The sequence below is a fragment of the Macadamia integrifolia genome, chromosome 4, assembly GCF_013358625.1.
Source record: "Macadamia integrifolia cultivar HAES 741 chromosome 4, SCU_Mint_v3, whole genome shotgun sequence".
Lineage (NCBI taxonomy): Eukaryota > Viridiplantae > Streptophyta > Magnoliopsida > Proteales > Proteaceae > Macadamia > Macadamia integrifolia.
In genome coordinates, this window is record NC_056560.1 from 14,606,723 (window position 1) to 14,630,030 (window position 23,308).

Below are 23,308 nucleotides of genomic sequence, written 5' to 3' on the forward strand. Positions count from 1 at the left end.
TTAATCGAAATGATCAGATCAATAACTGTGGTAACAGTTCTGCTGACCACCAAAAGCACTATATTCCTCATGAATTGTGATATATGTGGGGTATGAACAAAAATGAGCAGATTTTCTATATAAAAATGAGAAGCAACGAAAATATAGTACAGCTAATTTTTTACAGATTTGGTGATTAAATGTCAAAAAGAAAAAGAAAATGTATATTTTCTAATTCAATTCTTTTTAGATGTCTTTGTTCGTGATCGCATACTGGCTCTACGGGCCACATCCCAGGCCTTCTGTGGGGCACGAACACCAGCCTGTGAAGCGAAGAATGATTCGTAACCTGGGGAATCAAAAGCAAAGCCAGTGTGCTTAGAGGTTTCTCTAGGGAGTTGAGCAATTGCATAGCTCCTCTCTTCATCTGGTGTAAGATGGTTCTGAATCTCCAACTCTGCTCTGCTGCTGTCATCTGGTTCATGCTGGTGAATTTCTTGAACAATCTGATAGTCATAGGGAAAGAACCATCTTTGAATCCTGAAAATAGATGAAGAAAATTTTGAATATAAAGTTCAGAGGTACTAAAGAGGAATCAATAATCAAATTAATGAATAGTCAGTTTATATGGCTTTGAAATTATTTCAAGTTTAATGGGATGAAGTAGCATTCTGGTCACCCAGAATTTCCTACCTGTCCAATAACTGAGAGGCAATTCTACTTCATTGCTCAAAATGAAAACTAAAAGAACTAAAAATACAAGATACTCCATATGAGGTGTGTCATATCGTCACAGCACAATTTCTTCGGTAAAAAAACAAGGGACTCAAAGATGCTCCTTGGAATAGAACTAACTTACTTGACAAAACATGGCTACTCATTTCATAGTCTCTTTTTGCGTTTCTCAGGTATCGGTATAGCTGAGATAAGCTAAGATATATGACAAGCACGATAAGTATGGAAAAAAAATTAATGCATTCAAGGAAGTTTGGGAGCATAATACCGCTAGGTAATTAGGATCAACTAAGACGATTAATTATGTAGCAGTCAAGACCAACATTGTGAAAATTAGAAGTGTAAGAAGGGCAAGTAGAAGGTCATAAATAACCATGGTTGAAGTGGTCGGAAAGGTGAGTTCTTTAGAGTTTACTACAGTAAGACTTTAGTTGGTTGAACAGGATTGTCTAGCCAGGGTTTTGAATTACTGAGTCGTTACTTTGGTTTACTCAAATAGTTGGTACAATAAGAGGTGTGTGTACACAGAACCCAGGAGCTGGGATAGTTAAAGGCACCAACTAAAATGACTTAGAAATGAGAAACAATCCAACCAAAATAATGTTGAAAAGTTTCATTCGCAATCAAATACAATGTTTGGAGTAGGGTTAAACATGATCCTAACACATTTCAAAAACTTGAATTCAAGAGTCAACAACGGTAAAATGATCCAATTGTTCTTTACATCTTTACATCAACAGAGATGTCAGGCACTATCTTCAAGATTCCGACACCTACAACTCAGGATTATGGCTTCCTTTGGAAAAAAGTCTGACATAACGCAGAATAAAAACACTACAGAGGTATGTCTCTGTTGCTGCCAGTGAATAAATGATTTCTGTCATTGGTGCTACATCTGCCATGTGGTATTTTGGTTCACTCTCAAATGTTTGTCTACATCACCCTCTACTTATGGGTCATGTAGGAAACTTTTCATCACCCATCAAGATAATGGTCTACACAATGGTTGAAAGGTGAAGTTTCTCTGAAAAAAAATGTCACCGTTAAAAATGAGGAGAGTCCAACACATGGTGGGGCCTGATTGGGATAGGCCATTAAGTGTGGCTTAACCAAAGGATATCCTATATCTACCGAATGGTCAGACATGAATACATCAGCTTTCCACATTTGGCAGCAATAGTTTCCTGTGAAGGAAATTTTTTTCACCACCAGTGGAGGAAACCTCTCTCTAAATATTATCATATGAAGTGCAGAGGGAAAAGGATAATTTTCTAAACTCACCCTTGGTAAAGGAAGTCACCGAGAAGTGCAACGATTGGAACAAGGAGAAGAGTGAGATAGAAATAGAATGTACTCATCAAGACGTAAATAACGAAAAATACATTCTCCTGAAAGAAAAAGGGCACAACATAGTGAGTTATAACATCCTATTACATAGAAAAGCACTCAAGGAAGCATGTCAAAGATTACTTACTTGTCTATCACGTGGGGTCATAATTCCAGAATAGATGAAGATAAACACAAACCATGCTAAAATGCTTCCTCCAACGCTAATATGGTGCCATCTAGTGATAGAATTACAGGCCATAAGAAGACGTACATTGACAGTAACTACAACACAAGTGAAAGCCATGGTGCTGACATCCCATAAACCAAAAATTTTGCCTGACAAATTGTGACCATTACGGCTGGAAGCAGTCACAAAGTAATAGAAGACAAGTGACTGGTACAAAGAAAAGAAAGCCCAGACCCCCACAACTCTCCATTTGAAGAAGGAATTCCTTATTCCCTCCTTGTATAACTCAGGATATTTCTTCGAAAGAGATGCACTGACATCCTAGCAAAGAGAAAAGATGAACCAATCACAAATTAGTTTGCATTCAAACATTTAATTAAGCCAGATTGTATACTTAGCAAATTGAAGATTGGTACAATACTCATCCTCTAGTTGCAAACTTGCAATAAGTACAATTTCATGAACTAAAAAAAAATCCTGCTCATATGTACAATCAGACAATTGATTTAAAATAAACAGTAGTAGCATAAATTTTAATATGGTACACTCGAAGACAAGGCGCACATTGAGAAGATGACTGCTATACCTTGTCAAACAGTCCAAGAACGATCACAGGCAAAGCTGTAAAAATAACATTGTACAAAGATTGGAACCAATCATCGTAGAATCTTTGACCCGAAAATCCAGTATGGAAGGTGAACCAAAATTGAGTCAAAGTGAATGTAAGATTCTTGTAGAAGAAGTAAGTCACCACCTGCAAGTAATTAGACAGAAAGTAAAGTAAGACTCTTGTAGAAGAAGCATGTCACCACCTGCAAGTAATTTGAACAGAAAGTATGCGACTTCTTAAACAACTTTCATAATTTGGCATAACATTGGGAGGCTAGACCTTGCATATTCTAAGATATGACCATCGGCCATGCACAAGTAGTAAATCTGTAAGGTAGCGAAACTGTGCAATTGCAAAATCACTAGCCATAACTGCTTGCATTCCTTCCAACCCACTTATTCCAACACCAACATGAGCAGCTTGAATCATGCTCACATCATTAGCACCATCACCTATGCTAAGGGTTATCTTCTGTGCACCTTTCTTAACCAGGCTAGTCACCTGCAAAGCATCCAGAGTTTCTTTCTCAGAATCACATGGAAAAAATACACCACTTCATATTACGGCTGATTTGCAATTGAAAAACACTGTTACTCAGGTGACATGGGTTACTGGGGGTGGGGTGGTTAAGTAATGAAAGAAATATATACAGCCGCAGTAACTTGAAACTATTCACGGAAACAACTTTAGTCTTTCCTAGAGTCATGATGATTGGTTAGTCATACAGATCAAATTCCCAAGTTTGACACTAAAAAATTTTAACATGAATTTGAGGGTAAAAAGAAATTTCCCATACGATCCATAATCCTTGTTACATGCCTCTAGAGTCCAATTTGCATATTTTTTGTTCCATAGGAAATAACATTACGATTGCTAGTAATCCCAACATAATCTTAATGGGTTCGGTGGCAGACAGATGCAATTTTCCGTGTGATGGTAAGAAGGAAAAATATTGGGAGGTATGTGACCAAAGCAGACGGGAGGGTAAGTCTAAGCCTAAAAAAGGTTCCAATTTATCCAAATGATACTGGGACTTTGGAAAAACCTCACAGCCTATGGAGAACCATTATTGCAGTTGATTATGGAATGGCAAATAAGTGGAAGAGTCCGCCAATCAAGTTATCCATGTCACCAGAAAGGAATATTGTAACTGGATGTAGTTTTTTTACAACAAATTCAAGTTGCTGTGGTAAGAAAGAAGCTAGGTGTATGGAAGACATCTCTTGTAGGAAAATTGGGTTATTTTCCACAAAGTAGCAGTTGCTTGGAGGTCTATTGCACATTTAAGACTTGGACTTCCACCTTCAGCCAACATCTTAAGGACCTGGAAGTTCAACAATAATGTTCAGTAAATGGACATTTTGAATCAACCCACCAACATTGTGAGGAAGAGGATAAAAGGACTTTGTGTTAGTCTTTGGAGACGTCAGATATGTTTTCAGTCAAATTCCATTGAAGCTTTCATCAGTGTTCCAGACAATATTCACCTTTTGGTCCAATCCAGGTCAAAGGTTTGTCATCATATATTGTTTCTTTTTTGTGTACAGACTCTCCATAATAGCATTCTGACCATGGATGATTGATAACCATTGGGGTTTTTCTTTCCTATATGTGCATTCTCCTCTTCAGTGAAGCCAAGAAAGTTCCTGGCCTTTTGTCCATTGCGTTCTATATACAAGGTTTTGATGGGGCTATCAAATGAGTTGCAATGTTAGTTCGATAATGCCTAAGGATGTGATGAACCCGTTATGGCGTTTGGATGCAACTATGGCACAACAATTCAAGCTCCAGAGTCAAGAAGCTACAGTTACCGGACCTAGCAATGGATGAGCAGAAAGAAAAACAACAGTACTTTTGGGAGTGTTTTGGAAGGTCGAAATATTTAATGACAAGCATACTAATCCCTCAACCCCAATCCCACCCTCTATGCCAACACCACCCCCCCCCCCCAAAAAAAAAAAAAAAAACCTTAATGCAAACTCTGCAAAACATCATTATGATTCTACCTGCGCTTTCTGCAGTGGAGAAACTCGGCAGCAAACTACTGAGCTACAAATCAAGCTCAGTTTAAGAAAATTTCCTCGTAAACTTCGGTCCAATGCATACATCAAACATTTCCCATCAATTATGAGAGCCAATTTGGGTCCAGTCACTCTACATAGATAGTGTTCTGCTTCTTCAAGGCATTTTCTCAGCTCTTGTTTCACTGCGTCTTTGATAAAGCGTGCAACCTCCATGGGGTCACCCTAATCATAAAAGTTAAACACAATTTTAACCAAACAACAGTCTGAACCGGAGATAATTTTCCTCACACACATTTAACACATATATAAAGCAAGAAATGTTTCTTACCCTACTTTCAACTTCTCTAATCGCATCAGTTTCAGAACTGATGATGAACTGCTTCATGTCATTGTTTATCAAGCTGCATGCTGTATAACAAACAAAATAAAACCCAGACTAAGAAATTTTCTAGCACTACTAAGAAACAACAAATGCTAGTGAGAAACAAATAAATAAAATTATAAGCACTTGATGAATTCACCATATGCTATATTTATTGCTGTCTCCATCTTGTCCCCTGTTAAAACCCAAATCTTAATTCCAGCTCTAGAAAGAGTCTCTATACAAGTTGGTACTCCCTCTTGAAGTTTGTCTTCTATAGCAGTGCAGCCAATCAAAATAAGGTCCTTCTCTATAAGTTCAGCCACCTGTAGAATTTTTAACCATATGAGAAAAGGGGGATTATCCAGTCAAATAGATGCACAAATCTCAAAGATTGAGAAAATTTTCTGTGTCTCAGAAATGGAAATCATGCAGTCTGATTGAATCAATTGGTTGACGGACATTACTAGTTTCAGAACATTTTTTCAAATGTCCATAAACTTGCATGATACATAAGCATGGCATCTAAAAGCTACAAAAAGTAAAATACATCAGTACTGCACTAGAAATGGAAGAGAATAAATCATGCAAAACTCGCAGATAAATATCCTAAATTAATGCAATATTTGAGCAAGTAAAAATGTAAAAAATTTATCCACATTTTCTTTTCCGCAATTTATTAATTTAAAAAGGAAGAAATTCCAATCACATATCTAACCAGTTCCCATATTGGGTTTTCAGTTCAAAACAGTTACTTATAACATCTCTTACACCAAAAAATATATATGCCGCATCATAACTGCTAACTTCTTTTTTGGGTAAATATCAGAACTTCTAGCTATTACAATTTACAGGACCTCTTGAATTCGTGAGTTGGATCCTTTACCATATCACAAAAAAAAAAATACAATTTTAACATCTTTTAAAAAGATTTTGATTACATTGTAAATAAATTACTACCCAGATGTGGGGCACAACATGGATCCATACCAGCAGATCCATGTTTGACCTGGGATCATAATGAATTAATTGCTAGTGCAGATCGGGTGCCATTATCAGCCCCCTCTAATACTGTCCTTTCATATATGAAAAATTGCAAAACCTAACATATGAATTTATTTGAAAATCCAAAAACAGTCATATGAATTGGATTGGAGTATGGATGCCATGTGTCCCATATATGACGATAATCTTCAAGGTAGATAGTGCCACACCAACTGTGACCTAATTTCAGAAGCTAATTGTACATTTCTTTTTTTTAAATGAAGCAACAAAAAATTTACTAGGTCAGAGACAAAAAAAGGGATGTACAATGTAATCATATACATAATCCTCAAAATCCACGAACTTCCCTCCCTCCCCCCCCCCCCCCCCCCCCGCCCAAAAAAAAAAAGAAGCTAAAATTGGCCTCACTTCATATAAATAGGAAATGGCCCAATATACAAAATTTCCTCTCAACCTCACCCTTGGCTAAGAAATCAGCCAAAGAGTTTGCTGATCTGGATCTTCATGAGGAGTGATGCAATCCCAGGTTCAATAATTCTTAAATTGGATCACTATGGGCCCACAAATAACTAGTAGCTCAATTTTAATAGAATAGAGGCAATCCCGTAAATTCTGGAACAATCACGAACTTTAAAAAGTTCAGAAAACAGGGATTATTGCCACTATCAAACAAAAATTGAGAAATTTGTCATATATGAAAAATGAGCATATCATATGCATTGTAGGTGTATCCAAAGCTGTGGAAAATTGTTGGGACTATGGCTGTTGTTGTTCTTGTCATTGTTGTCAAACACAGTCAGTTGAGTAACACACTCACACAGTGGTCACAGATGTTGAGTCATTGGTGGATGACCAATGTGGACAATGCACAATGCTTCAGTGTAGCAGATAGATGGTAATGCGATGGTAGCATAATCAGCAGTGTCAGCAGACAGAGGGCAGTTGAGCAGATGGAAGTCAATGATGTGGGTAGAGCTGGAAAGGATTGACAGTACTCGAGGTGATGCACAGTCATGTGGCAGCATTGGAAGTGATACACAAGTGTCTTGGCAGAGCTGGAAGTGTCAAACAGTGAGCTGGCAGTGCAAACAGGGCAGTGGCAGTGAGAACTAGACAAGGGTCAGTTTGGTAGTGATACAGAGCTATCTGGGCTTATGTGGCAGGACTTGGCAGTGTGTTACAAAGTTATTCAGTCATTGGCAGCATGTAACAGCATCGGGCGAAGGATAAATGCACTCTGAATGGAGATTTCATAGGTTCATGCTGATGTGTCCACTTTGGAGCCAATTTGAGTAGGACAAATGACAGATTTGGAAGGAAACATGTACATAAAAGTTGGACTTCGTTGAGTTCTCTTTCCAATGCAACTGTAATCAGGCCGATTTGATATCGAACGAAGAAGTTATTGCGATTTCCATATCATCACACCAAAAAGAAGCAAGCTGGGAGAGTTTGGTGATTTTTTAGGTGCTTACTGCCAGTTTTTCCTGCAATTAGATATTTTTCATAACCACTAAACTTTCATGAGTATTTTGGTCCAGGCTAAATTAGAAAATTGTAAGCTTGTGATGCAGCAACAATTTCGGGTATTTTTTTGAACTGTCATTTAGTTTGAATTTGGAGGAGCTCAAAACATGAGAAATTAAGATCTCTAAGTTGGCTTTCCAACCTTTTTTAATTATGTCATTCTGATATCGGAGTGAAAAGTTATGGCATGATCTTCAGGTATGGTGTGTAAGACTGTAAGTTGAAGGTAGTAGTGTCTGCACATCAATTAGGTTCAAGCCTAGGTGAACAAATCCCCATTTTACTGTATGTCAATGTAGGATAAATGATTGATCAAATGCCTAGGTGTGACTGTTTGTGGTTCATTGGGAGGCACATGTATTGAGCTTGTAATTTGGGGCATTCAAATAAGCCCTCTATTATCTGTATTTGGAGTGTTCAGTTGGAGCTGGACACAGAGGGGGGTTGTAGCTCTTCGACTGTTGTAGCAGTCTAAAGTGGGTGTTGTAGCACTCTTATAATGATAGCTGTATTGGGGGTTTTACCTCCCAACAGTTGTAGCTGCTAAATAGTGTTGTGTATCGAGCTAATATGATGCCCAACTATGGCATTACTCCGTGAATGTAGGAAACTTTCCGAACCACCAATATCCGATGTTATGTGTTTGTCTTTCTATGCTTGTGGATATTGGAGTGTCGTGTATGCTTGTAGGATGGTGTGCAGAACTTGGAATAACTAGCCACACAGTGGCTGCAAGGTGGGTGTGCACATAACTGTGTGTGATTGGTAAAATTGGGATTGCTCCAACCAATCAGAGTGTGTGCTTGAAGCCGATGTCAGAAGTGTGAACATAAGTGTGGTGATCAACAAGGTTGTGTTGGGCTGTGCCACAAGAGTTGTGATCAACAGAGTAGGGTTGCCACTTGTCAGTGCTTGTGTTAAGGAGTGCCATACTGCCATTAGTGTTGAGAATACCAAGGGTGTGTTGAAAGGAGTATTGAGAGAAAATTCGGAGAATTTTTGGAAACCCTGATTCACTCCCCAGTGTCAACCTGGGAACATAAAAAATAATGACACTAGGAACATAAAAAATAATGAAGATGCCACTAACCTCTAATTTAGAGTTGGTGGCATCTTTGTAATTTTAAATAACTTTGGACTATGTTTTCGACCCTGTTATATACTGAATTGAACAGAAACTTGGCTGATGATATGGTCTGATGTAAATCAAAGAGAGAAAAATAATTTTCAGATTTGGGCTTGATCTTTTATTTGCAGGAATTTCTACCCTAGGGTTCTGCTTGTGGGTGGGGTGTAACTACCAGCTGTTTTAGTGAGCTTAACCCTGTTATTTGGTATCAGAGCCATGGACAGGGGTAGCTTCAGTGCCTCGAACCAGACCCATGACTCTAATGTTCAAGTGATTGAGATGTTGAAGCAGTCGACTGAACGCATGACAAATGTAGTGCCACGTATTGATTCTGTACCTACATATTATGCACCACCCACGGCTGATATTACTACAAAGAATGTGAAGCTAAAAGTTCCTTACTTTGCTGGACAGATGGACCCATGCCTATTCCTTGATTGTTTAGACTCTTTAGAAGTGGCTGGTACAAGTGTACAACTTGACAGTGGAGCAGAAACTTAGATTTGCTGATAGATTAAGTGGTCATGCTAAAGAATGTGGAGATTCCATGAAGAGAGGCTCAAATTTAGGAGACGTGAACCTAGAACTTGGGAAAGATGAAGCACGAGCTGAAGAACAAGTACCTACCGGAACATGTCCAAAAAAAAAAAAAACTCTTCCTTCAACAAGATTACCACCAAAAGATATTTAAAGTAGAAGAGAACTTAAGCAGCCGTCTATAAAGTTCCATTTACAAAACGGAGAGTGTTGGGAGTCTTAACACCAACAATATTAAGGTGAAGGCTGAACTCAAATTTCCACTACCAAAGGAAGTTTGAGAGAGAACCACATAAATAAAGGAGTCCGAAGTTGAAGATAAAGCTGAAGTGCGGTGATAAAGAAGAGCTCAAAGACAAAAGATCAACAAGTAGAAGATTCCATTGAAAAGGTTTACATCAAAGAAATCAAGGGAGACAACTGAAACAGTGGAAGATGAGGTAGTAGTCCAGATAACACTCCACAAGAACTCGTCAACATTCATGATGTTGTTCTTGAAGAGGTCGAGCTCGTGCTTCAATTCTTCGATGAGAAGACTCCCAAAGTTTAAGACTCGATGGATACGACATTCACAATTGATAATGATCAAAGGTTGAACACATAGAATTCATCATGCCACCGAAGTTCTTTAAAGAGAAAGCTCCCAGCATTAAAGACTACATTCCAAACATCCGTAAGCTACCAAAATATTGCTATGGGCTGCGAATAGATATTCATCACACACAATTGATCCCTCAACTTATTAAAACTCCAGGTTGAGTTTCTTCTAAGCTGGGCAGAGTTGATTTAGATAAAAAAAGAAGAATAAACTTCAGATTTGGGCTTGATCTAAGCTTTAAGTTTTGGCCATTGGTCACCTATTATTCGCGGAAATTTCAACCCTAGGGTTCTGCTTGTGGGGGCTGTAACTACTGGCTGTTTTAGTGAGTTAACCCCATTATGGGCCCATCTATGTCTACCACTGCCAACCGTATAGCAACTCTGAACTTTATGAAATTCACAAACCTTTGTGAACATTATAATTTCCTTAACTGACCTGAGCATGAATTGCAGCTAGGTTACTTAAAACTAAGTTTCAAAAACATAAATGCACATTTTCAAATTGCACATACCTCATCCAATTTCTTTTCCCGATCTCTCAAAGAGGATTTTGCTTGAACGAATTTCTCATTCCAGCTTTCATACAGCTCAGTAGCTAAATCCCTATAAGCCAGGCAAAGTGTACGTAAACCAGCAGAACCAAACTGTTCCAAGTGTTCCCTACTCATGTTCTTCATCCCATTATTTCCTTCTGCCAGTCTTTCATAGATGACAGAGTCTGCACCCTGCAAAACAAAGTTTTATCTTGTCTGAGCCACATTTCATTTGTCATTAGCAACACCCATCTTAAAAGTAAAAAACCTTGAGAAATAACCACCTTGCAATATAAAACAAGCCTCCCATTTGGATAGCGACATATGACTGACTGGCGCTTCCTTGTACTATTTAAATGAATATCATTAGTACTATTAAGATACAGGCATACAGCACAAAGACAGAGACAGCAAAGAAATCACATAAGGATGGCACCCACCTATTAAACTCTAAAACATTCAGAATCTCATAAGAGACATCTTGGATTTTACCCATCTTCTCTACATGCGATTCACGAACCATGATCGTAGTTGGTGTCCGCCTGAAAGATGAAACAGATAGGCACAATTCAATTTAACATAGAACAATTAATAGCACAGACCTTTGTGTCAACCTTTTTCAATCCCATGAACAAGAAGCATACCAGAACCAAGAAAATAGAACTACAGTGCACTACTTATTTTCCAAAACAAAAAGGAAAAATGGCTGCACCACATGAACTGTAAATCAGATGATCAGTTTCTAAAGGAGACGGCACTCACATAACAATAACAATTAAGAAGGGGGGGGGAGGGGAGCCGTTCACTCCTACCCAGTAGTTTTACAAGGATTATTATGATATAGTTATGTCATATAGGAAGTCTTAACCTATAAAAGAAGAAGCCGAAGTTCTTTGCTGCAGTAACTAGAGCAGCTTCATCTGGGGATGCAGCCTGATATGCAATCTTCTCCGGGGATTCATCGCCTTCAGGAAGCACAGTATGACATATAGCCAGACATCTGAAGAATTCCTACTCAACAAACAAAAACCTCCACTGAGAATGCCGTAAGTGAATAAATAGGAAAATGAATGCACACACACACTCACTCACTCACTCATATGCTTTCACAAAGGATATATTATTAAGATTATAGCCCATTTGGATGAAATCCTAGGCAAGAAGTCACTAATTTTAAATGTGGCAACCATGATTTGGGAATAACAGCTATATTGTCACCATCCGTCTTTTGACTGCCATGTTCTTTTTACAGAATACAACAATTAAGATAAGCTTACAGTATAGTAATCAAGTGCCTGTCCGAAAGGTATATTTCTACAGGCAGAAAAAATTACATGACAGAAGAAGTCAATATTCCAATATTAATTCTGGAATTCTCTTTTCATAGTCACAACTTGGAGCACTTGGGCAGAAATAAATGCCATTCACAAATCATTAAGTTCATTCTCATCTATTTCCAAACATCAACACACCGGGAAGTGGTAATACTCGAAAGTAAATTTCGAAGTCTATTGTGGTAACAATGTAAATATATATCAGATGGACAGTGGTGTAGGCTCATCAAAATAAGTAACAAACCAAAATTCTAATGATAGCTCGCTCAGTCAGTAACTTGTTATCATGCCCATCAGGGAGTAATTCATGAAATTCGCAAACAAAAAGTGAATCCCTTTTTCGAGGCACCTTAGAGTGGCAACTATGATACAGCACCAGAGGTCTTTAAAATCTTCATAGAACACACTTATCTTCTCTCCATTATGTTGTTTAAATATGGCTATTGTACCCTTTTTTACAGACGGAACAAACAGCTTATCCTTTGGATTATCCACCACCTCTTTCTCCACTTCTCTTGCTCTGACTGAAGTAGTCTGTCTTTTTTATTACCCTTTTAAATTAGGTTCCTGAATGGTTAGGTCTGCTGGCATGCATATCCTGCAAGACTCAGGTGTTCAGATGCCGTTAATGGATATACTGATGAGCATCTCTATCCTTCTTGTTACAACCGTTTATCCCAAAAGTTCGAGCTGTTAGGTAAGGATTACAACAATGTATATCAACACAAGTACGAAATCCCTCGTCCAGGCCACATACACACAGGGCTTTGCACGTGACACCATCACATGGCACCAAGGGGGCACAAAGCGTAGGGCACAACACACAAAACCCGTCGCACATATCAGGGATCAAACGCCCGACCTCTTGGCTCTAATACCATGTTACAACCATTTATCCCAAAAGCTCAAGCTAATAGGTAAGGACTACAATAATGCATATCAACACGACAACACTTGAACAGTCCCATGATTTATCAAAGAAGGGAAAAAGAGAAGTGGTAACACGGTAAAACTATATGGCCTAAAAATAAAATGAACATGAAAATGGTTTTTTATTCACTCCAACACACTTTGATGTACTTTTAAATCTTAAGTCGTCCATTAGCAGAAAATGAAGTCAACAAATAGGAAATTCCAGTGCATAAACACCGTCATTGTCAAGGCGTCGCCTAGGTGTCCAACTGACTTTGTCTGGAGTGGCACCTTGCTGGTGCCCAAGGTTCTAAATATCAGGTCGAAACCCGATATTTCGAGGAACCATGGTTTCAACCCCCAACCTGTGTTTTTTTTTTTTTTTTGGGTCTGATTTTTTGTGCACATATTTTTGACATTTCTAACCTATTACATGAATTAGTTTACGGGGGTAAAAAAACACCTAAAATGTTACTTGTAGTGTTGACCCAAGTTTGGTAGTGGCCTAGTGTACGCTGAGTGAAGTTGTAAACTAACCTAAGTCTACATATAAGATCAGCTAACGTTGTCCAACGTATATTAAGTTCAACACCAAACATAAAATATTAACCTCATTTTTAAAAAATATATGTTGTAAGAAAGTGTATTTTTTAAAATAAAAAATTTTAAAAATCATTTAACACGCAAAATACACCATGAATGCGTAGATCGAGTCATTCTAACTAACATATAAAAAATTAAAAGCATTCTACTTTGTATACAACTACATTGTACTAAAAAAAAAAAAAGAATTTCAGGAGAAATGGGGTTTACCTTTTTTACTTCAAGTACTCATCTTTAGGTAGATCTCCTTTGGTTGTGCAAAATATGTGACTAGAAACAAAAATTTAGAGAGAAACCAAAAATTTAGAGAGAAACTTGACTTTTTTTTTTTTTTCAATCCACTATTTCCCAAGAGAAATAGTCAAGAAAATGGGAGATGTAAGTCGAAATCTGCGAAAATGAGATTGTTTCCCACGAAACAAGTCATTTTATAGGCACGTTTGGTCAACCTTATAGATTTTTGGGAAATATCAGTCGAAATGGGTCAATATCATTAGAAACCAGCTGAAACCTTGGACTTTTATAATGTACCATGTAATTTCGTCTTGGATTGGCTCGATATTGTTGAAATGGTCAAAATTTCGACCAAAATGTGCGAAATCTCAAACCATGCTGGGGTCGCGTTAATGTCCCTGATGGGGTAGCCTTAGGGAGAAGAGGGCAAATCGCACAATAGGGGGAAGGGGATCATAAACCACACACAAATTCACTAATTCTAAAATTAAATTCACTCTAAAAATCAAACATTGAGTTTATGCAAGTATATAAAGGAAAAATTATAAAACTCCTACTTAGACTCTAACACTAAAACTGACTCCTACTTCATACGTATCCTACCCAAAATAAACTTGAGAAAAAATAAAAGACTTAATATTAAACTAAATTACTTCCAACCCTTGTTGGACCAAAACCCTGGGTTGGACCGGTTCTTCTTGGCCCTTGGCTTCCATAACCGGTCATGCCGGTCCAATCAGGTAAATGTTGTTGTATCTACATCAGCTCTCACCTTCTGAAAAGAACTCGACTCCGTCGAGTTTGGATGAGGTCCAAGAATGCCATCAGAGTCAATGCGCTTGATGAAAAAAGTACCAACTGTCCTCTTGAGCTTGAGAGGGGGAAGATCCTTTGTTGGAAGGAACTTCATTTCAAGGCCACCATGCTGAAAAGAGTATGTATTTTCATATCCACAGTGCTTGGCTTTCTTGTTGAACAACCATGGGCGCCCCAGTAGAATGTGACAAACTTTCAGAGGGAGAATATCACACTGAACATGATCGATCAGTTCACCAATGGGAATACATGAGCAAACACCTTTCATGAATTTTCAGATTATTGTTGTTCACCAATCCAACCATGTAGGGATTCGGATGAGACTCAGTTTTCATACCTAACTAGCGAACAACATCTTCAGCAACAACATTGGTACAACTCTGGGGTCAATCACCATATTACACAAACTGTCATTGCATCACACCCTAGTCTGAAAGATACTATTACGGCGCCAATCGCCCTCCTCGGGAATCTTCTGTGCAATCAAAAGTGGACGAATCACATAGAACAGTTGAGGCTCACCATCACTGTCACCATCATTGATCTCATTAAGCTCACGATCACATTCAACCTCCAGATTTACTGTTCCTGTTTTTGGTTGCTCTTCTAGTGCATAAGGTATAAAATTGTCCTTATCGAAGTATGCTAACAATCGGTTAGGACATTGATTAGCCCTACCCGTACCCCTTGCATTGGAAACATTGTATAGCCTCCTTTGGAAATACCGAGTTCCTGTCATAACTACGCTACAGTGAGGAGTATGGATGATTAGGCCATGAAGATGACATGTCTGAATTGCATCGAGGTGGAGAATATGGCCGGCTGGGTCGTGAAGATGACATAGATGAAGCACTAGCCCGTGGTCTGCTGATTGACTTTTCCTGTGGAGATGACTGTGATTGAATAGAACTAGGACCTCTAGGAAAAGCATCTGTAAATGGCCTCCAATTGTATGGACGTTTCAGACTTTCCTTAACTTGATATGCTACTTGTACGGCATCTTCCATTGTAGGCAGTTGGCTAGATGCAAGGGCAGCACTAAGTTGAGGGTGCAAACCATTGCGGAATTGTGCTACCAATACTTCTTCATCCCACGCAAAATCAAAACGAGTTGCCAAATAATAAAATCTAGCTACATATTCTTCAACGGTTAAATTCTCCTGTTTCAACTGTGCAAACCTAAGATGCATGCGTTGCTTGTAATCAAAAGGTAAGAATCTCCAGTTCATGACTTCATGCATTTCAGCCTAAGTAGTGACTAAACCAATGCCTTGGGTTTGGTTTTGTTGTTGTTGTTGTTGCTTAATCCACTAGATTCGAGCCGCGCCATTCAGTTTGGCCTCTGCAAATAGGATCTTTCGAGCCTCAATCAACCCATATCATCTGAAGAATGTTCTAAGCTGTGAATCCAGTCAAAGTACAGTTTTGGATTGTTGTCTCCATAAAAATCAAGGACATCCAATGTGGTGGCGATGGTGGTAGTGGTGGTGATGGATCTTGTGGAGTGGTGTTGAAAAAATCCCCAGATTAAATGGGACTCTTTCCTCTATCTGCTACAGCCAAACGAGCAATAGAAGCTTGCATGGATGTCATAGAAGCTTGCATAGAAGCTTGCATGGAGTCCATCATTGTCTTTAGAGAAGTGACATCGGTAGGGAGAGCTTCAAATTTTCCATCAATTTCTCCCTTATAGAAGTTCAGCTGTTGAACAACTTCACAATTGGCTACCATGGTGGAGATAGGCAGATTACAATCAACAAAATAGTAAATAAAAGATGTTTAAAGGGCAGTGGTAGAATGGTAAATAACTCTGGTTTTTTTTTGGGGGGGAGGGGCAGCAGTTCAATTTGAAACACAAGAAGAATGGATTTCACGTATTAGGGAAGAGGGGTATACTTGGAAAGACAAGGTAAGAAAACATATAAATAATAAAAGGTGGGGCAGGGGTATTTTGGGAAATAAAAAGATAACTAAAGGGAAAAAAGGGAGAAAAGGAGAAATCGTGGGGGTTTATATTACCAACAAAAGGAGTCCTCCTTCTTGAAGACAGAACGAGAGGGGAAGGCGAAGCTCGACAGAAGAGAAGGAACTGATCAAACCAGGTATGTTTCTCTCTCTCTTCTTCTTTTTTCGCCTTCTTCTTTCTTCTCTTCTTCTGTTCGTTCTTCTTCTTTTATTCTTTTTTTTTCTTCCTCTGTTTTCTATTTCGCTCTCTCTGCTGCGCTGGTTTTTTTATTTTCAATCTTCTCTTTTCTTCTGCTTCTGCTTATTCTTCTGTTTCTATTCTTCTTCTTGTTTCTACCTCTTTTCGCTTTTCTTTTTCAATTCTTTCTTCTCTCTTTGCTACGATGCTCTTTCCTTTTTTTTTTCTTTGCTGATGGAACCCTAGAAAGGGATTCGATGGAAGAAGTCAAGAGAAAAGGGGGGGCGGTGAGTTATGGAGGCTCGACTCTCCTATGGTAGAATCGATTCTCTCTCTTTTCTTTTTTTTTGTCTCTGTATGAATAGAACAGAGAATGGGAATGGAAAAGAGAGATGGAGGGGAAGGGATGGGGATCATTCGGCTCTAATACCAATTGATGGGGTAGCCTTAGGGAGAAGAGGGAAAATCGCACAATAGGGGGAAGGGGATCACAAACCACGCACAAATTCACTAATTCTAAAATTAAATTCACTCTAAAAATCAAACATTAAGTTTATGCAAGTATATAAAGGAAAAATAATAAAACTCCTACTTAGACTCTAACACTAAAACTGACTCCTCCTTCATACGTATCCTACCCAAAATAAACTTGAGAAAAAATAAAAGACTCAGAAAATAAAAGACTTAATATTAAACTAAACTACTTCCAATCCTTGTTGGACCAAAACCCTAGGTTGGACCGGTTCTTCTTGGCCCTTGGCTTCCATAGCCGGTCATGCTGGTCCAACCAGGTAAATGCCGATGTATCTACATCAGTCCCCCCTGACTGCCGTGGTCCGCCTAGGTGCTGTGAAACTATGATTAACATTGAATAGTGTATATATATATATATATATAGATCAAGAGCACAACCTAGTGATGACTGACAATAAAAGCACCTATCATCTAAGATGATAGTAAATATTATGCCCATGGCTGCCATTGCCATCTGATTCTCTCATGTGATGAGCAAAAAAGGTCTTACACCCACCACCCACCCCCTCCCAAAAATAAAAATAAAAAAAGGAAATCCAAATCCATATTTTAGCATCTATTCTTCGTCAAGAAATTATTGGTCATTCATTGATGAGGATAATACGCTTAGCATAAGGAACCCACATTTATAATTAGAAAACCAAGCAATCCTTGCATCACAGGTTGAGTGGTTAATCATTAGTGCAAAGAAATGAAATGGTGCCAAATGAAACAATAGATACAAAATGTTCTGTTCTTTCCTGAAACATTCACAGATCCGTCAAGATATTCAACCCAAAGAATAACAATAAGAATTAACACACATTCAATTCAATTCTGAAATCAGAACAGGAAAAATTATCAATAGTAGAACTAAAATCAAGTGAAATTTATATGTGGGGTGGCAAGGAGAACGATATAGTATGCCCAAACTATTTTATTATTAAGAACTTGCTTTTATCAAATAGAACTCAGCAGCTTACAGTTGCCACAATTCATTACCACATTCAGGACAAGCTCCGAGAAAGTCGTTTGAGGTGACATGAGTCATATGACCATGTTCAATGGAGGCCTAGGGATGCACCAGTAAGGAGGAGTGATCAATTTCAGATGGAAAATGCTAAACAGAGCTAAAGGCAGGCCTAAAATGACCATAGTAGTAGTGAGGCAAGACATGCAAAGTTCAGGTCTTGATTCTAGTATGACCTCAAATAGAACTGTTTGGAGGGTCCGTGTAGCCGACCCCATTTAATTGGGAAAAGGCAGAGTTGTTGTTGTTGTATGCCACGTGACAATAATCTATATCATTAGAAGCATTTAATGAAAATCTCAGATAGCATTTCGATCCAATTCCATCAGTTAACAAACCTTGAGAGTATCAGGATTAGGCTCATTCTTCCATGCACCACGCATAAGCCTAGGATCATCAAAATTAAAACCCTTCTCATGCAATGAAGTTGCAGATCTTGGCATCTATACAAGCAAGTAGTGCACTCATCAGAAAATGATGATGAAGATGAAGAGTATATGAATAAAAGAGTGTTCCTTCCACAAATGATCCACAAGCATACCTCCTCAATTTTCATGCCCGTCTGGTCAGCTCCTCCTTTTTCTGCTTCGGTGATGCCAGTCCCATACACCTCTCCTCCAATTGAACACTTAAAGAACTCCATCAGGTTTCTTGTTAATGTTCCCGTTTTATCAGAAAATATGTACTCCACCTGTAGAGAGTTCAAAGTACAATGCACGGATTCAAAAACTTGCACTTGCAATGAGTAAAATCATTATAGGACATCCATTAAAAGGTCAAGTTCAACAGCAACAGTTTCTCTATCTATGAGCTAGGTAGACACAAAAAGTTGCCAAAACCATCTATGCTTCATTTGTACTGTAGAAAGGAGTCAACTCCCACCCCACCACCCTTTTTGGTTTATAGAAAAAAGTTCATCCACATACCTGTCCGAGCTCCTCATTCAGATTGGATGTCCGAGCCAATGCAGGTGTGTTGGTTTCAATATGGTACATATGTAAATCCTTGTTGATAAACTGAGTGGACTGAATAAATTTGATCATCTGAAATTTTAAAACACAACAAAGCACCAGCCAACAAATTTATATGCAAATTTCTGGAAAAAAGCATATCCATATTAATTTTACTAGACTGCATCTTAACTTAAATCAGCTATGACACCCACCTCAATGGAAACATAAAGAGAAATGGGAATAATGGTTGAGTACAACGTAATTAGAGTAAACATTGTCAGCACAGCAACCTGATAAGAAAAATAAAATACTAAAATATATTAAGCATGCTAAATAAAACATGAACCTATTTTAGAGTACAGTTGTCTGCAGAAGTGATACATACGACAAATCTGTTATTGGGGTTGAACTGATTTTCCACACTTTGATCAAGACCTAAATAGTAGTACTTGCGATTTATAAAAATGCCACTGCAGAATTCAACAAAGAAAAAAACTAGGTTACTCTTTAAGAGAATCCAAGTAGTTGGCAAAACGTGCAAGTTGTTGTACAATAATTGTTTAACGAAGCATTACAATCACAACAGAGATAAAACTTTTAAATTACCACACCTGCCAATGGCACCAATGAGACACATACAGAAGAGAGTACCAAAGAGAGTGAGTATAAGCTTGTCAAGTTTCCTCTCCAACGTACTTCTTTTGGAAGGAACATTCATGGAATTCATCATAACCTGAAATTTAATCCATGAAGACATACAATAAGTTATTGCCCAAAAGAGAGAATGGTTTTCATACCCAACCCCCAGTACTTAAGAAAAGTGTTAGTTGGACACAAAATATAAATGAAAACACATCACGACAAGATAAATCTTTAAGAGTGGAAGGAATGGAACAAGGAGTTAGCTTTGCAAAAAATACCAAGAATTTACATGAGCATTCATTTAGTTTTTTATTTAGGAAGGGAAAAAGAGACAAGCCATAAGGATCAACAAGGGAAGAGGGGGGGGGGAAGGGAAGGAATTTTCAAGGGAAACAACATGACAGCTGCAACGAAAGCACACCTTTGTTTCATGCCCGGTAAAAATAACAGCCCCAACTATGTACTCTGTATTTCGGAGACTGCATCCCTGAAAAGACAACAGGAGTTGCACTGATAAGATTCTTTAAGATGAAAGAAAGAAAGTAGCCCTAAGATGAAAGATTCAAATATAAAATGTAGAAGCAAAAACGTTATATAATAGCTCTCAAATGGGTGTTTTTCGAGAAAATTAACAATTATCAGGAATAGAACAAAACTCTCTAGGATCACTAACACTGAAACCTAATCATGTCACAGAAAAGTAAATAAAGCCAAGCTATCTTCATGTTCTGCAAACAAGAGCCAATGGGAACTAACACCCATGTCATGCAGAGATGCAAAATGGAGTGAAAGATGACAGCTTTTTTTTTTTTTAAGGCAACCCAGTGCACGAGGCTCCTGCTACTGCAAGGTCTGGGAGGGGCAAGTGTGTATGCAGCCTTACCCCCTGCTTCGCAGAAGAGGGTGTTTCTAAGTTTTGAACCTGTGACCAACATGTTGCAATAGTGCAACTTAACCGTTGTGCCACAGGTTCGCCCACTAAAGATGACAGCATAAAACCAGAAAATTAAAACTTCACCAGCCTTTAGTATTAGTCTACTTTTCTAGAGTGATTCTTTTGGGAAGCACTTCACTGACTATTACAGGTGATTCTTACAGTAAATTATTCCCACAAAAGATGATTTAGGATAAAAAGCAAAATATTTTCAACCACGCTCCCCAAAAAATAAAAAGAAAAAACTCCAACAGAGGGGGGGGGGATCACTCCAAAGAATCAAATTGTTACAAAATGCAATTCTAGTCAGAATAGGTCAGAAGAATAAAAAAACCCTCAGAATCACTTCAGAGAAGTTATACCAAATGCACCCTCAGCAGTGGCAAGACAAAGGGACACCCAAACCTCATGAAAAGCATAAATGGGTGGCTTTAAACATTTTTCTATTAAAATAGTACAGTTGTTTGAGACTCAATAGTGATTTAGGGAAAGGAGAAATTAAATCATACTCGCAACAATAATTCATTTGGAGAAAGGGGCAATGTTTGCTTTTCGATAATCATGTTGCCAGTGAAAGTGTACAATGAGTTATTTGGTTGTTCACATTGTATTTCCCCTGCATTCAAGATAAGAATCATTATAAGGAAAACAGCAAGGCCAACAAAAAAATATGAATACGAAAATTGCAAGCATCAGGATAATAAGATCAGGATCCATGCAATAAGGACATATTTAAGAAACTATACCATATAAGCAGCATCTTCAATTTCAGTATAACAAAATTTATCATATATTGCATATTTTCTACTATTATACCATTTACAAAATTCTTATCCACAATCAGAGTCTAGGACTCTAGGATAAGCATAGGGGTGACTCGTTGCTTGTATTGTAATTTTGTTGACTTAAATATATTTGACTCTGTGACAAACCATGTATGATCCATGATTATGAAACGATTTATAATTTGATGTTGAATCATTCCATTAAGTTATTTTATTTGAATTATATGTGTTCCAGTACTAAACAATGTATGGGATACACAACAAAGCCCCCGGCCCTGATGGCTTTAATATGGGATTTTGAGATATCATTGGCAATGACCTCTCCAAAGCATCAAAAGCTTCTTTTTCAACCCCTCCCAAATCAACTCCATTAACCACACTTTCCTCTGCCTCATCCCCAAGATTGAGGGTGCTTCTTCCATGATGGATTTCAGACCTATCTCCCTCTGCAATTTGATCTACAAATCCATTGTTAAAATCCTGGCCAACCTATCCAAACTGGCATTGACTCTCTAGTCAGTGCCAATCAATCTGCTTCCATTGTCAGTAGGAGTATCACTGACAACATAATCCTCTGCCATTAGATTGTCAGGGGCTTTGATAGGAAGTCCGACTCCCCTTCAGCTCTTCTCAAGATTGACATCCACAAGGCCTTTGACACTATCAGATGGAACTTCATCATCCAAATGCTCCTGGCCATGTCCTTTGCCCCCTCCTTTGTTCACTGGATCCACTGTTGTATCTCCTCTCCCAAGTTCTCGATCCTCGTCAAAGGCTCCCCTGCTGGTTATTTCCCCTCCTCTGTTGGCATCCGCCAGGGTTGCCCCCTCTCCCTTCTTCTCTTTTGTCTCGCTCTTGAGGTCCTCTAGATATCCATCTAATCCCAAAATAGACAGCCTCATCTCCCCCATCCCTAAATGTAAAGCCTCCAAGCTCTCCCACCTTGCGTTCGCTGATGATCTTATGATCTTCTCAGAAGCAGACAAAACTTCCATTCAATCCATTATGTCCTCCCTTCGTCTCTTTGAATCCCTCTCTAGCCTCCGCATCAACCTGCTTAAATCTCGCCTTTTCCTTGGTGGAGTTTCTGACTCTAGCAAAGCCCATCTTCTCGAGCTAATTGGCTTCTCCCTGGGCTCTCTGCCTGTCAAATACATTGGCCTTCCCCTCATCTCTTCCAGGCTCACTGCCCACCATTGCACTCATGTGCTTAGACAAATTTATAAGAGACTCCAACTTTGGAAAGGTAAGCTCCTCTCCTATGGGGGTCACCTGGTTCTCACCAGATCAGTCCTTTAATCCTCCTACATCTGGTCGGGAGTGTTCTAGTTGTCCAAATCCACCATCAAATCTATGGAATCCCTCTTCTACTCATTCCTGTGGAAAGGTTCAGATTCCACGAAATTCCTCCACCCACTCCACTGGTCCTCCATTTGCCTTCTTAAGTCGGAAGGCAGCCTTGGCCTTAGGAGAATCAGCCAACTCCGCTGCCATCCTCAAGCTGGTCTGGAAGCTCATTTCCAAAAAAACTAAGCATATGAGTCAGCTGGGCCTACTCCTCCCTCCTCCATAGAGACTCTCTATGGACCACCACCTGTAATCCCAATCCCCCTAGGGTCTGGCACAAGATTCTTCTTACCAGGCCCCTTGCCATTTCCGCCATATGCTCTCGCATTAGTAATGGGACCACCACCTCCTTTTGGCTTGACAACTAGCACCTTGTTGGTGTCCTCTCCTCGATCATGGGAACCGCCTTGTTTATTACTCCAGAATTCCCAGGACCACTATGGTGTCCTCAATCATCTCCCTTCCCTCTTGGTCACCCCCTCCAAACTCCCCCTCTCTTGATTCCA

At 38.8% G+C, this 23,308-nt stretch overlaps 1 protein-coding gene across 5 annotated transcripts in view; it reads right to left on the minus strand.

Annotated features, from left to right (window-relative positions):
• LOC122076570 (phospholipid-transporting ATPase 3-like) overlaps window positions 1-23,308 on the minus strand; it is a 31,673-nt gene continuing 8,365 nt past the window's right edge. For all 5 annotated transcript variants that reach the window (XM_042641941.1, XM_042641945.1, XM_042641944.1 and 2 more), the window contains exons 8-27: window positions 21,180-21,286; window positions 20,158-20,223; window positions 19,706-19,827; window positions 19,480-19,564; window positions 19,307-19,384; window positions 19,068-19,184; window positions 18,683-18,832; window positions 18,480-18,584; window positions 11,425-11,567; window positions 10,997-11,098; window positions 10,841-10,904; window positions 10,536-10,748; window positions 5,386-5,551; window positions 5,193-5,272; window positions 4,847-5,086; window positions 3,120-3,341; window positions 2,817-2,984; window positions 2,189-2,551; window positions 1,996-2,102; window positions 1-519 (exon numbers count right to left, since the gene is read on the minus strand). In XM_042641941.1, the coding sequence (XP_042497875.1) occupies window positions 216-519; window positions 1,996-2,102; window positions 2,189-2,551; window positions 2,817-2,984; window positions 3,120-3,341; window positions 4,847-5,086; window positions 5,193-5,272; window positions 5,386-5,551; window positions 10,536-10,748; window positions 10,841-10,904; window positions 10,997-11,098; window positions 11,425-11,567; window positions 18,480-18,584; window positions 18,683-18,832; window positions 19,068-19,184; window positions 19,307-19,384; window positions 19,480-19,564; window positions 19,706-19,827; window positions 20,158-20,223; window positions 21,180-21,286 (3,002 nt within the window). In that variant the 3' untranslated portion in view covers window positions 1-215. The remainder of the gene's footprint in view (window positions 520-1,995; window positions 2,103-2,188; window positions 2,552-2,816; window positions 2,985-3,119; window positions 3,342-4,846; window positions 5,087-5,192; window positions 5,273-5,385; window positions 5,552-10,535; window positions 10,749-10,840; window positions 10,905-10,996; window positions 11,099-11,424; window positions 11,568-18,479; window positions 18,585-18,682; window positions 18,833-19,067; window positions 19,185-19,306; window positions 19,385-19,479; window positions 19,565-19,705; window positions 19,828-20,157; window positions 20,224-21,179; window positions 21,287-23,308) is intronic.